Below are 12142 nucleotides of genomic sequence, written 5' to 3'. Positions count from 1 at the left end.
TTAAAAAAACCTTAAAAATTAATTGTTTTTACTCACTCTTTCTTTATTTTTTTGGTCAATCTGCCTTACGTTATGTATTCAGTAGTTACATTCTTGGTTTAAGCTACTCCATGTCACTTTAAGCTAGCCAAATAACACCAACCCTCCCCTTTACAGATAGGAAAAAATAAAAAAAATAAATAAAAAAATACTACCTAAAGGGTTAAATTTATAAAGATGGTGCTCTAAAAAACGGGGTCGGATTCGGTCGGATCCAAATTTTTTAAAATATTATACCCGAACTATTAAGCTTTCATTCTAGACTACTAAGAGAGCGGGCATATGTGAGCATTTTTTTAAAAGCCTTTTCAAAGTTGAAGAGAAATTTTCAAAAAGGGTTATAGAAAAACGTGTTTTAGAATTATTTAGAAATAAAATTTTAGGATTTTTCTTAAATATATATTTTAGATATCAGTATCTTATCAACAAAATTTATTTCAAGAAGATATCTTAAAAAATGAGCCAGATATAAGAGTATGAAAATTTCTAAGAAAAACATCATTTTTTTTCTTGTGAAATAGTCCCCACTTGAGACTCTGTATCTTGGAAACCAAAACATTTTGATAAAAATAACTTGTGGATTATGAAAGAAGGGACAATTTTCTATGATTAACAAACAAAAAGTATATACAAGAATGAAAAAAAAATTTTCACCCAATGTCCGGAATTTTGTACTAGACGTTCCACTGTGCGGCGGTGACAGTCGAGTTACTTAGCTCATAAGGTTAGAGGTTAAAATTGGTGTCAAATGAAAGATAAGTTGATACTGAAAATAAGAAAATAGGGTTGCCACTTCTAAAATGGGAACTTCCATGTTGCAACTCTATTTTAAAGGAAAAATTGTCACATAACTTTGTTGTTTGGCCGGATAAAAAAAATGTTTGAAATGCCAAACAAAAGTCAAAATTGTAGGAAAAAATAATAAAATTATATAAAGAACGTAACCGTTAAAATGTGGCAACCCCATTCAATTGAAAACAACACTGACAAAAATCTTCTTTAAACAAAACAGTATAACTTTTTATGCACTAGAAAGCTAAACTATACACCATATTTTCCTTCTATCTAAAAAATGTCGGGTGCCCTTCGCAAATGCAGACAAGTACTCGGCAACCCTACTCAAATGCTAAAAAACACTAAAATTACTTGTTTTTTTGGCCAATGTGTATAATATTTGATAGAGTAATATAGGCATAGAGTTAGCATTTGAGTATAATATTTGATAGAGTTAAAGGCTATAGCCTATAACAGACATAATATTTTAGCTAAGACTCTCTTCTAGTTTCTTAAAAAAACTTCTCTAACGATTTTGAAACTTTTTTTTCTAAAAATGCATCTTAATATATCAATCAAATCTGCATACTTGTTTTGGAGGGCAATTTGATTTCAGATTTTGTTTTATTCAAAAGAAAACGAATTTCATATTTTTTTTTTTCAATTTTTTTTTTTTTTGTTTTTATATTTATTTTTTTTTGTGTTTATACAGGGTGTCCCAAAAGTAAACGTCGAAACGAAAACGGTAGATAGGGCAGGTGGTGACAGTTATCAGAAAAATAATTAAAAAAATCGCAGCCAATTCGATGAGTTTATAGGAAATCTTTAAGATTTTAGCTTAAAACACTAATAAAAACACATTTTTAACCCTTAAATTTGACTTTAAAAAACCATATAGGACTTCGTTGGTTTAATTTAGAACAATAAGGTTCTATATACAATTTTTATTCTTGTGACCTTAGTTATTCGATATTGAAGAATTGGGATGCGTTGAAATAAAGAGATTTAAATAATTTTTTTCTTTTTGTTTAAGAGTGGTGGATTGTAGCAATTATTTATTATTTTTATAATTAATTCTATTTCAAAAAAATAAACAAAGTCTAATTGCTCAGCATTCAATTTTTTCGTCTAAACATGTAACAAAGTTCTAACTGCAACATTGTTTGCAGTTAGAACCCTATTGCTCACAAATCAATAGAACTCTGTATCTGTGGATATTTTGTGAAACAAAGTTCTAAGTGGAAGTTAGAACCTTATTTTTTAAATCTCAAATGAAAATTGTGTAGATAGAACTCTGTAGCTCAGGTTATCTTCAAAACGGAAAGAGATAGAGCAAAATAGATAGCGGGAATCGAAAGAGCAGCACGATTTTACCTAGATTTGATATATAATTCATTTTTTTTTAAATTGTCGGTTAGAACCTTGTTGTTCTAAGGTCGCGCCTGTCAAAAAAGCTTAAAGTTGTAATATACAGCCTTGGCCAAAAGTATTAGGCACCCCAAAATTTTTTGAATACTGGAAGTAACTGAAGCAAATTGTACAAAACTTTAAGTATTCACAGTTAGAAGGCTTCAGGAAAACAAGAACTTGCAGTAATTCCCTTCGAGATATAGTGAGAGTGCGTTGAGAAAAAAACTACTTGTGTTCAAATACTTCTATCTGCTTTTTGCAACAACATATTCCAAAGAAATTTGGTGTGAAAGAAGCATGATTTCCTTAATACATGGGAGGAAAAATTAGGACTTGGGGTTTCATTCTTCCCGACTTATTTAAAAAATTAGTGATAAAAAATAGTAAAATCGGCCCAAAGCCACATTCAAACAATATGAGAACCAATGGATAAATTGTTAAAGTTGTATATACTTAAGACACCCAGGTGCATTACGACTAATTTCAGCCAAAAAAAAATGGAAGATGAAACAAATCCGAGCTTCCAGTGTTCAAAAAAGCATTTTTTTGGGGTGCCTAACACTTTTGGCCATGGCTGTAATTAAAACCTCCAAAGATTTTTAATGAAATTAAACTCTGTGCTGCTGATTGTTCTCAGGCCTAGAAGCTTGAGAATGTTTTTGACGCACTTATGTACCTCTTAGTCTATCGGTATTCGATTGTTTCCTTTGGTATCTCCGAAATGCATCAGTGCGTAATCAAATCAAATGGTTGTCCCAGAGGGCAACTTGTTCAACAAGTTAAGTTTGTTTGAACGGAAGAACATCCCTAGGTTAGATACCATTTCTGCAATTTTCTACTTCCAAGATACTTAACATGTTCTTGATTTTAAACAACAATAAATCTGATTAGCTAAACTCATCACCCCATGCATTTATCTAAATAAAATTATTACATTAGTTTATTTTATTTGCAGTTACACCACCAGCACAACGTGTCCAATTTATACTTGGAGAAGATGTCGATGATGGCACACACGAGTCACATCCTCTATTCTCCGAAATGGAGGAGCTCGTCAAGGAGGGTGACGAAATTGAATGGAAAGAAACGGCACGTTGGATTAAATTTGAAGAAGATGTCGAAGAGGGTGGCAATCGGTGGTCAAAGCCTCATGTAGCCACACTATCATTGCACTCGCTATTCGAGCTGCGAAGTCTCATTATGAACGGCACCATTATTCTAGATATGGAAGCAAGCAATTTAGAAACTATTGCTGAATTAGTGTGTGAGAATATGGTCAATGCTGGTACTTTGCCACCCCAGTCAAGAGAGAAAGTCAAAGATGCCCTTCTGAGACGTCATCGACATCAGCATGAAACTAAGAATAAATCAAAAATGCCAATTATTCGATCGTTGGCTGAAATTGGGAAAAATCATTCATCGTCAAAAAGTAAGTTGAATAAATCTTTTAGTTTTAAATATCTTTAAATTGTTTGATTTCGACTAAATAAACTTATATTTAAATCGTTTGGTTTGATTTGAGTGTGTTATTTAATATAAAGTGTGTTGAGAAGCTTTTCATTATAGAAATATATAACTTTGGGATAACATAATTTTAGATATAAGATAGAATTTTTATAAATTTATAAGTTTACCGCAAAAATGAGTAATAAACAAATTTCTAAGAAAAAATTTATATGAAAAAATATAAATTAGACCTCCAACAAGCCAAAACTGCATCGCCACACACATTGCATCCAACAGCCTCATCTTCGGGACTTAATGCAGGACGATTATCGCCAGGTCCACAAACTTATGGCCCAAATAGAGATCAACGAGGTTGTTATCTGGCGGTTCCATCAGGTATTCATTGCAAAAAAAAAAAACTATTCAGCGCTAAGATCTACTTGTAGTTAACGTAAATTACATTATGCTAACTTTGTTTGTTCTGGTTGAGGTTCCAACTGATTTGTAAATTTTATTAATTCATGGCTTGAGATATATGCACAGATATTTGTGTTAATGGTTAAGGGTTTATGTGCTTTAAATAATTCATAATTTAATGGAGTTTTAATAAACATGGTATTTTGTAAAAGTAAATCACAATACTTATTTATGTCCGGTTCTGTATCGTTTTCAAAATTTCGAATGACAACATCTTAAGAAAACCTTTAAAGAATTTCATTTAACAATCTAAACATCGTTGAATACAGATCTTTTCCTCCCATGTCGAACACAGGATGATCTGAGGTGAATCGACAACCAACAATATCAATACTTTTGTATTGGTGAAACTTCCCAACTCAGTTACAATTAAACCCATGAATTGGGTCCCGCAATTCTGTCTGTCAGTCTTTCTGAACCTATCTATCTTCAACTACAGCCTACACTTATTAAGTGATTTTCTTCAAACTTGTGATATTACTTAGAAGAGAAACTGAAATTTTATTTTTGCGACTTCTCATATACCAAAAATGAAAAAGGTTGTTTTTCTCAAAAATGGCTCTAACGACTTAGATAAAAAGAATACGGTTAGCACACAAGGTCCTTCTTTTGAAATGAAAATAATATTTTTTGAACTTTTATGAAAGTTGCCTGAAAAAGTTAAACTGCTATTGCGATAGCTGTATCAATCACTCTTTCACTGAGCAGAGAAAAATCATCTTATTCTCAATTCACTCTACCAACAAAAATTATTTTCTATCTTTCTATTCCTTCTAACTAGTGCCGTGCAGTAAGCATTTAAAAGACCTTAGGTCTTGCAGGCATATATTTGAAATTATTATTATTATTATTTAAAAAACTGCTATTATGCTCTTTTGCTCTTTTCTTCTCGACTCTTAGAAATGTTACTCTTTTTTTTTGTGAGCATTCTGTTCTTCACTTCTAATAATTTGATCAACGATGAAAAAAGCCATTCTCGTAAACCATTTAACCGATAAAAAGATTAAAGGGGTACTCTTTAAAAAATTTTCGTTTTGGATTTTTTCGGAATATTTTATTTATTTATTTATTTATTTTTTTTTTTTTTTTTGAAAAAATCAATTTTTACAAAACGGGAAAGTGAATTTTCTTAAAAATTTAACAAAATTTTATCAATTACAAATTTTAAAAAATGCATTGAAAAAAAATGTTGTTTCCCAATATTTTGTTGGTTATAGATATGTAAAAACCAAAACGGAATTTAAGTTGTAGATCATTAAATTATCTACAGCTTTTGTTTAACTATATTTCATATGAATCCATCCCCTACTTTTCCTCTGCGACCCCACTTCCGGCTATCCAATCGGGTTTTCCCCTTATATATAAAGCCTTTTAGCCTTTTAATTTTAAACTATCTCATGAAGCATATACCGCTAGTATTATAAACTTTTGGAGTCTGAAAAATGCTTTATTATCGCTGACCTGAAATACACGAAAAAGTAAACAAAAAAATTTTTCCTGTGTGCTCTTAATCAGAATTTCAATCTAAACTTTATAGTCATGTATGGTTTCTGTGTAATGATAGCATTTATTTCCATATTCTCTGCTTAATTCAATACAATTCTTCAATATTTACAGCAATCGTCCCGAGGCAAACACGAACCAGATTTTGACTATCACTCTTACTTCTTAACTGCCTAGAATTTACTGACATGTACAATGTTACATGTACCAGAACATACGCCACACGCAAGCCCTAGAGAGGAGTATGTTCATTACGAAATTCAATTTAGAACCACTTAACCTTCTCATTCTTTGTAATATTTTTTTTTCTTTTCTTTTGACCTTTGACCTTCTTGTTTATCCAAAAGTAATTGTATAGGTATAAAAAAGAATATATCTAATTACATTTATCTTCTGTATCACTCATCACTCCAATTTCACTTCCTCTTGATAATCCCGATAAAAAAATAATAAAGAAAATAGTTTGTCGAAAATACTGCCAATTTAAATGGAACATCAAACATGTTACTTAAAGTCTGTGAGTGTTGTTTTATGCTTCCCATCGTCATTTCAAAATACTATTACGTCCACTTTTACATCTCTTTTAACAACTTAAATAAATGACACTCAACTTTGTACAAAATCAAAGTGTACATAAAAAGAAGAAGTATTTGCATTATTTTATTAATTGTGTTACATTTATGTTCAAATAAAATATATTTGTTCTTTAACATCTTTTATCTTTTAACTAAACAAAAAGAACCTATTCAAATAAATTCTATTTATATAAACTTAAATGCAATAAAACAAAATAAACTTACTATTTATAAATACATAAAAAATGTTGATATCAATCAGTTGGAATCTCAATACCAGTTGGTTTGGTATCAGGAAGTAAAATAAATTCACAGCTTTCTTGGGAAAATGAGTAAACAAACGCATAACATTTTGTCAGCACCAATAAATCACAATATCACGCAGTGTATTCTCCATCGCAATTCAACAAAAATTAATCCACAACTAAAGTAAAACTAAAAGCTTGTGTTAGAAAAAAGATTTGGCATTTGTGTTATCTGTAGACTATCTATCTTTTTATGTTTTTTTTTTATTTTCTTAACAATTGCAATAAATTCTTCGAATATTGTTTTTTTCTTTAAAAAATCATAAAAGAAAACAAAATATGTATAAGTACGTGCTCACTAGTTGTGCCTTGGGATACAAATAATAATAGTCCAAGCGGCGACCGTCGAGTTACTTAGCTTATAAGGTTAGAGGTTAAAATTAGTGTCAAATGAAAGATAAATTGATACTGAAAATAAAAAAATAGGGTTGCCACTTCTAAAATGGGAACTTCCATGTGGCAACCCTATTTGAAAGGAAAAATTGTCACATAACTAATACATTCATATCTTTGTTGTTTGGCCAGATAAAAAAAAATTTGAAAAGCCAAACGAAAGCCAAAATAATAAAAAAAAAATAATAAAATAATATAAAGGACGTGACCCTACAAATGTGGCAACCCCATCCAAATGAAAACAACACTGACAAAAATCTTCTTTGAACAAAACAGTATAACTTTTTATGCACTAGAAAGCTAAACTAAACACTATATTTTAGATAATACTCCCTTCTATTTAAAAAATGTCGGGTGCCACCTCGCAAATGCAGACAAGTACTCGGCAACCCTACTCAAATGCTAAAAAACGCAAAAATCACTTGTTTTTTGGCCAAAGTGTATAATATTTGATCGAGTTAAAGGCTGTAAAATACATTATGTTTAGCTTAGACTCTCTTCTATCTAAAAAATGTCGGGTGCCACCCCGCAAATGTAGACAAGTACTCGGCAACCCTACTCAAATGCTAAAAAACCCAAAAATCACTTGTTTTTTGGGCAAAGTGTATAATATTTGATCGAGTTAAAGGCTATAAAATACATCCTGTATAGCTTAGACTCTCTTCTATCTAAAAAATGTCGGGTGCCAGCCCGCAAATGTAGACAAGTACTCGGCAACCCTACTCAAATGCTAAAAAACGCAGAAACCACTTGTTTTTTGGCCAAAGTGTATAATATTTGATCGAGTTAAAGGCTATAAAATACATCCTGTATAGCTTAGACTCTCTTCTATCTAAAAAATGTCGGGTGCCACCTCGCAAATGCAGACAAGTACTCGGCAACCCTACTCAAATGCTAAAAAACGCAAAAATCACTTGTTTTTTGGCCAAAGTGTATAATATTTGACCGAGTTAAAGGCTGTAAAATACATCATGTTTAGCTAAGACTCTCTTCTATCTAAAAAATGTCGGGTGCCAGCCCGCAAATGTAGACAAGTACTCGGCAACCCTACTCAAATGCTAAAAAACGCAGAAACCACTTGTTTTTTGGCCAAAGTGTATAATATTTGATCGAGTTAAAGGCTATAAAATACATCCTGTATAGCTTAGACTCTCTTCTATCTAAAAAATGTCGGGTGCCACCTCGCAAATGCAGACAAGTACTCGGCAACCCTACTCAAATGCTAAAAAACGCAAAAATCACTTGTTTTTTGGCCAAAGTGTATAATATTTGATCGAGTTAAAGGCTGTAAAATACATTATGTTTAGCTTAGACTCTCTTCTATCTAAAAAATGTCGGGTGCCACCCCGCAAATGTAGACAAGTACTCGGCAACCCTACTCAAATGCTAAAAAACCCAAAAATCACTTGTTTTTTGGGCAAAGTGTATAATATTTGATCGAGTTAAAGGCTATAAAATACATCCTGTATAGCTTAGACTCTCTTCTATCTAAAAAATGTCGGGTGCCAGCCCGCAAATGTAGACAAGTACTCGGCAACCCTACTCAAATGCTAAAAAACGCAGAAACCACTTGTTTTTTGGCCAAAGTGTATAATATTTGATCGAGTTAAAGGCTATAAATACATCCTGTATAGCTTAGACTCTCTTCTATCTAAAAAATGTCGGGTGCCACCCCGCAAATGTAGACAAGTACTCGGCAACCCTACTCAAATGCTAAAAAACCCAAAAATCACTTGTTTTTTGGGCAAAGTGTATAATATTTGATCGAGTTAAAGGCTGTAAAATACATCATGTTTAGCTTAGACTCTCTTCTATCTAAAAAATGTCGGGTGCCACCCCGCAAATGTAGACAAGTACTCGGCAACCCTACTCAAATGCTAAAAAACCCAAAAATCACTTGTTTTTTGGGCAAAGTGTATAATATTTGATCGAGTTAAAGGCTGTAAAATACATCATGTTTAGCTTAGACTCTCTTCTATCTAAAAAATGTCGGGTGCCACCCCGCAAATGTAGACAAGTACTCGGCAACCCTACTCAAATGCTAAAAAACCCAAAAATCACTTGTTTTTTGGGCAAAGTGTATAATATTTGATCGAGTTAAAGGCTATAAAATACATCCTGTATAGCTTAGACTCTCTTCTATCTAAAAAATGTCGGGTGCCACCTCGCAAATGCAGACAAGTACTCGGCAACCCTACTCAAATGCTAAAAAACGCAAAAATCACTTGTTTTTTGGCCAAAGTGTATAATATTTGACCGAGTTAAAGGCTGTAAAATACATCATGTTTAGCTAAGACTCTCTTCTATCTAAAAAATGTCGGGTGCCAGCCCGCAAATGTAGACAAGTACTCGGCAACCCTACTCAAATGCTAAAAAACCCAAAAATCACTTGTTTTTTGGGCAAAGTGTATAATATTTGATCGAGTTAAAGGCTATAAAATACATCCTGTATAGCTTAGACTCTCTTCTATCTAAAAAATGTCGGGTGCCACCCCGCAAATGTAGACAAGTACTCGGCAACCCTACTCAAATGCTAAAAAACCCAAAAATCACTTGTTTTTTGGGCAAAGTGTATAATATTTGATCGAGTTAAAGGCTGTAAAATACATCATGTTTAGCTTAGACTCTCTTCTATCTAAAAAATGTCGGGTGCCACCCCGCAAATGTAGACAAGTACTCGGCAACCCTACTCAAATGCTAAAAAACCCAAAAATCACTTGTTTTTTGGGCAAAGTGTATAATATTTGATCGAGTTAAAGGCTATAAAATACATCCTGTATAGCTTAGACTCTCTTCTATCTAAAAAATGTCGGGTGCCACCTCGCAAATGCAGACAAGTACTCGGCAACCCTACTCAAATGCTAAAAAACGCAAAAATCACTTGTTTTTTGGCCAAAGTGTATAATATTTGACCGAGTTAAAGGCTGTAAAATACATCATGTTTAGCTAAGACTCTCTTCTATCTAAAAAATGTCGGGTGCCAGCCCGCAAATGTAGACAAGTACTCGGCAACCCTACTCAAATGCTAAAAAACCCAAAAATCACTTGTTTTTTGGGCAAAGTGTATAATATTTGATCGAGTTAAAGGCTATAAAATACATCCTGTATAGCTTAGACTCTCTTCTATCTAAAAAATGTCGGGTGCCACCCCGCAAATGTAGACAAGTACTCGGCAACCCTACTCAAATGCTAAAAAACCCAAAAATCACTTGTTTTTTGGGCAAAGTGTATAATATTTGATCGAGTTAAAGGCTATAAAATACATCCTGTATAGCTTAGACTCTCTTCTATCTAAAAAATGTCGGGTGCCAGCCCGCAAATGTAGACAAGTACTCGGCAACCCTACTCAAATGCTAAAAAACGCAGAAACCACTTGTTTTTTGGCCAAAGTGTATAATATTTGATCGAGTTAAAGGCTATAAATACATCCTGTATAGCTTAGACTCTCTTCTATCTAAAAAATGTCGGGTGCCACCTCGCAAATGCAGACAAGTACTCGGCAACCCTACTCAAATGCTAAAAAACGCAAAAATCACTTGTTTTTTGGCCAAAGTGTATAATATTTGATCGAGTTAAAGGCTATAAATACATCCTGTATAGCTTAGACTCTCTTCTATCTAAAAAATGTCGGGTGCCAGCCCGCAAATGTAGACAAGTACTCGGCAACCCTACTCAAATGCTAAAAAACGCAGAAACCACTTGTTTTTTGGCCAAAGTGTATAATATTTGATCGAGTTAAAGGCTATAAATACATCCTGTATAGCTTAGACTCTCTTCTATCTAAAAAATGTCGGGTGCCACCTCGCAAATGCAGACAAGTACTCGGCAACCCTACTCAAATGCTAAAAAACCCAAAAATCACTTGTTTTTTGGGCAAAGTGTATAATATTTGATCGAGTTAAAGGCTGTAAAATACATTATGTTTAGCTTAGACTCTCTTCTATCTAAAAAATGTCGGGTGCCACCCCGCAAATGTAGACAAGTACTCGGCAACCCTACTCAAATGCTAAAAAACCCAAAAATCACTTGTTTTTTGGGCAAAGTGTATAATATTTGATCGAGTTAAAGGCTATAAAATACATCCTGTATAGCTTAGACTCTCTTCTATCTAAAAAATGTCGGGTGCCAGCCCGCAAATGTAGACAAGTACTCGGCAACCCTACTCAAATGCTAAAAAACGCAGAAACCACTTGTTTTTTGGCCAAAGTGGATAATATTTGATCGAGTTAAAGGCTATAAAATACATCCTGTATAGCTTAGACTCTCTTCTATCTAAAAAATGTCGGGTGCCACCTCGCAAATGCAGACAAGTACTCGGCAACCCTACTCAAATGCTAAAAAACGCAAAAATCACTTGTTTTTTGGCCAAAGTGTATAATATTTGACCGAGTTAAAGGCTGTAAAATACATCATGTTTAGCTAAGACTCTCTTCTATCTAAAAAATGTCGGGTGCCAGCCCGCAAATGTAGACAAGTACTCGGCAACCCTACTCAAATGCTAAAAAACGCAGAAACCACTTGTTTTTTGGCCAAAGTGTATAATATTTGATCGAGTTAAAGGCTATAAAATACATCCTGTATAGCTTAGACTCTCTTCTATCTAAAAAATGTCGGGTGCCACCTCGCAAATGCAGACAAGTACTCGGCAACCCTACTCAAATGCTAAAAAACGCAAAAATCACTTGTTTTTTGGCCAAAGTGTATAATATTTGACCGAGTTAAAGGCTGTAAAATACATCATGTTTAGCTAAGACTCTCTTCTATCTAAAAAATGTCGGGTGCCAGCCCGCAAATGTAGACAAGTACTCGGCAACCCTACTCAAATGCTAAAAAACGCAGAAACCACTTGTTTTTTGGCCAAAGTGTATAATATTTGATCGAGTTAAAGGCTATAAATACATCCTGTATAGCTTAGACTCTCTTCTATCTAAAAAATGTCGGGTGCCACCTCGCAAATGCAGACAAGTACTCGGCAACCCTACTCAAATGCTAAAAAACGCAAAAATCACTTGTTTTTTGGCCAAAGTGTATAATATTTGATCGAGTTAAAGGCTGTAAAATACATTATGTTTAGCTTAGACTCTCTTCTATCTAAAAAATGTCGGGTGCCACCCCGCAAATGTAGACAAGTACTCGGCAACCCTACTCAAATGCTAAAAAACCCAAAAATCACTTGTTTTTTGGCCAAAGTGTATAATATTTGATCGAGTTAAAGGCTGT

General features: G+C 33.3%; 1 protein-coding gene across 11 annotated transcripts in view; it reads left to right on the top strand.

Moving 5' to 3' along the window:
• LOC129907084 (sodium bicarbonate cotransporter 3) overlaps nucleotides 1-12142 on the top strand; it is an 80236-nt gene that overhangs the window by 34874 nt on the left and 33220 nt on the right. For 6 of the 11 annotated variants that reach the window (XM_055983139.1, XM_055983135.1, XM_055983138.1 and 3 more), the window contains exons 4-5: nucleotides 3179-3652; nucleotides 3889-4065. In XM_055983139.1, the coding sequence (XP_055839114.1) occupies nucleotides 3179-3652; nucleotides 3889-4065 (651 nt within the window). The remainder of the gene's footprint in view (nucleotides 1-3178; nucleotides 3653-3888; nucleotides 4066-12142) is intronic. The other 5 variants (XM_055983132.1, XM_055983133.1, XM_055983137.1 and 2 more) reach the window with 2 other exon arrangements.

This window comes from Episyrphus balteatus, chromosome 1 (genome assembly GCF_945859705.1).
Source record: "Episyrphus balteatus chromosome 1, idEpiBalt1.1, whole genome shotgun sequence".
Taxonomy (NCBI): domain Eukaryota; kingdom Metazoa; phylum Arthropoda; class Insecta; order Diptera; family Syrphidae; genus Episyrphus; species Episyrphus balteatus.
This window is presented reverse-complemented; position numbering and strand designations above follow the sequence as displayed.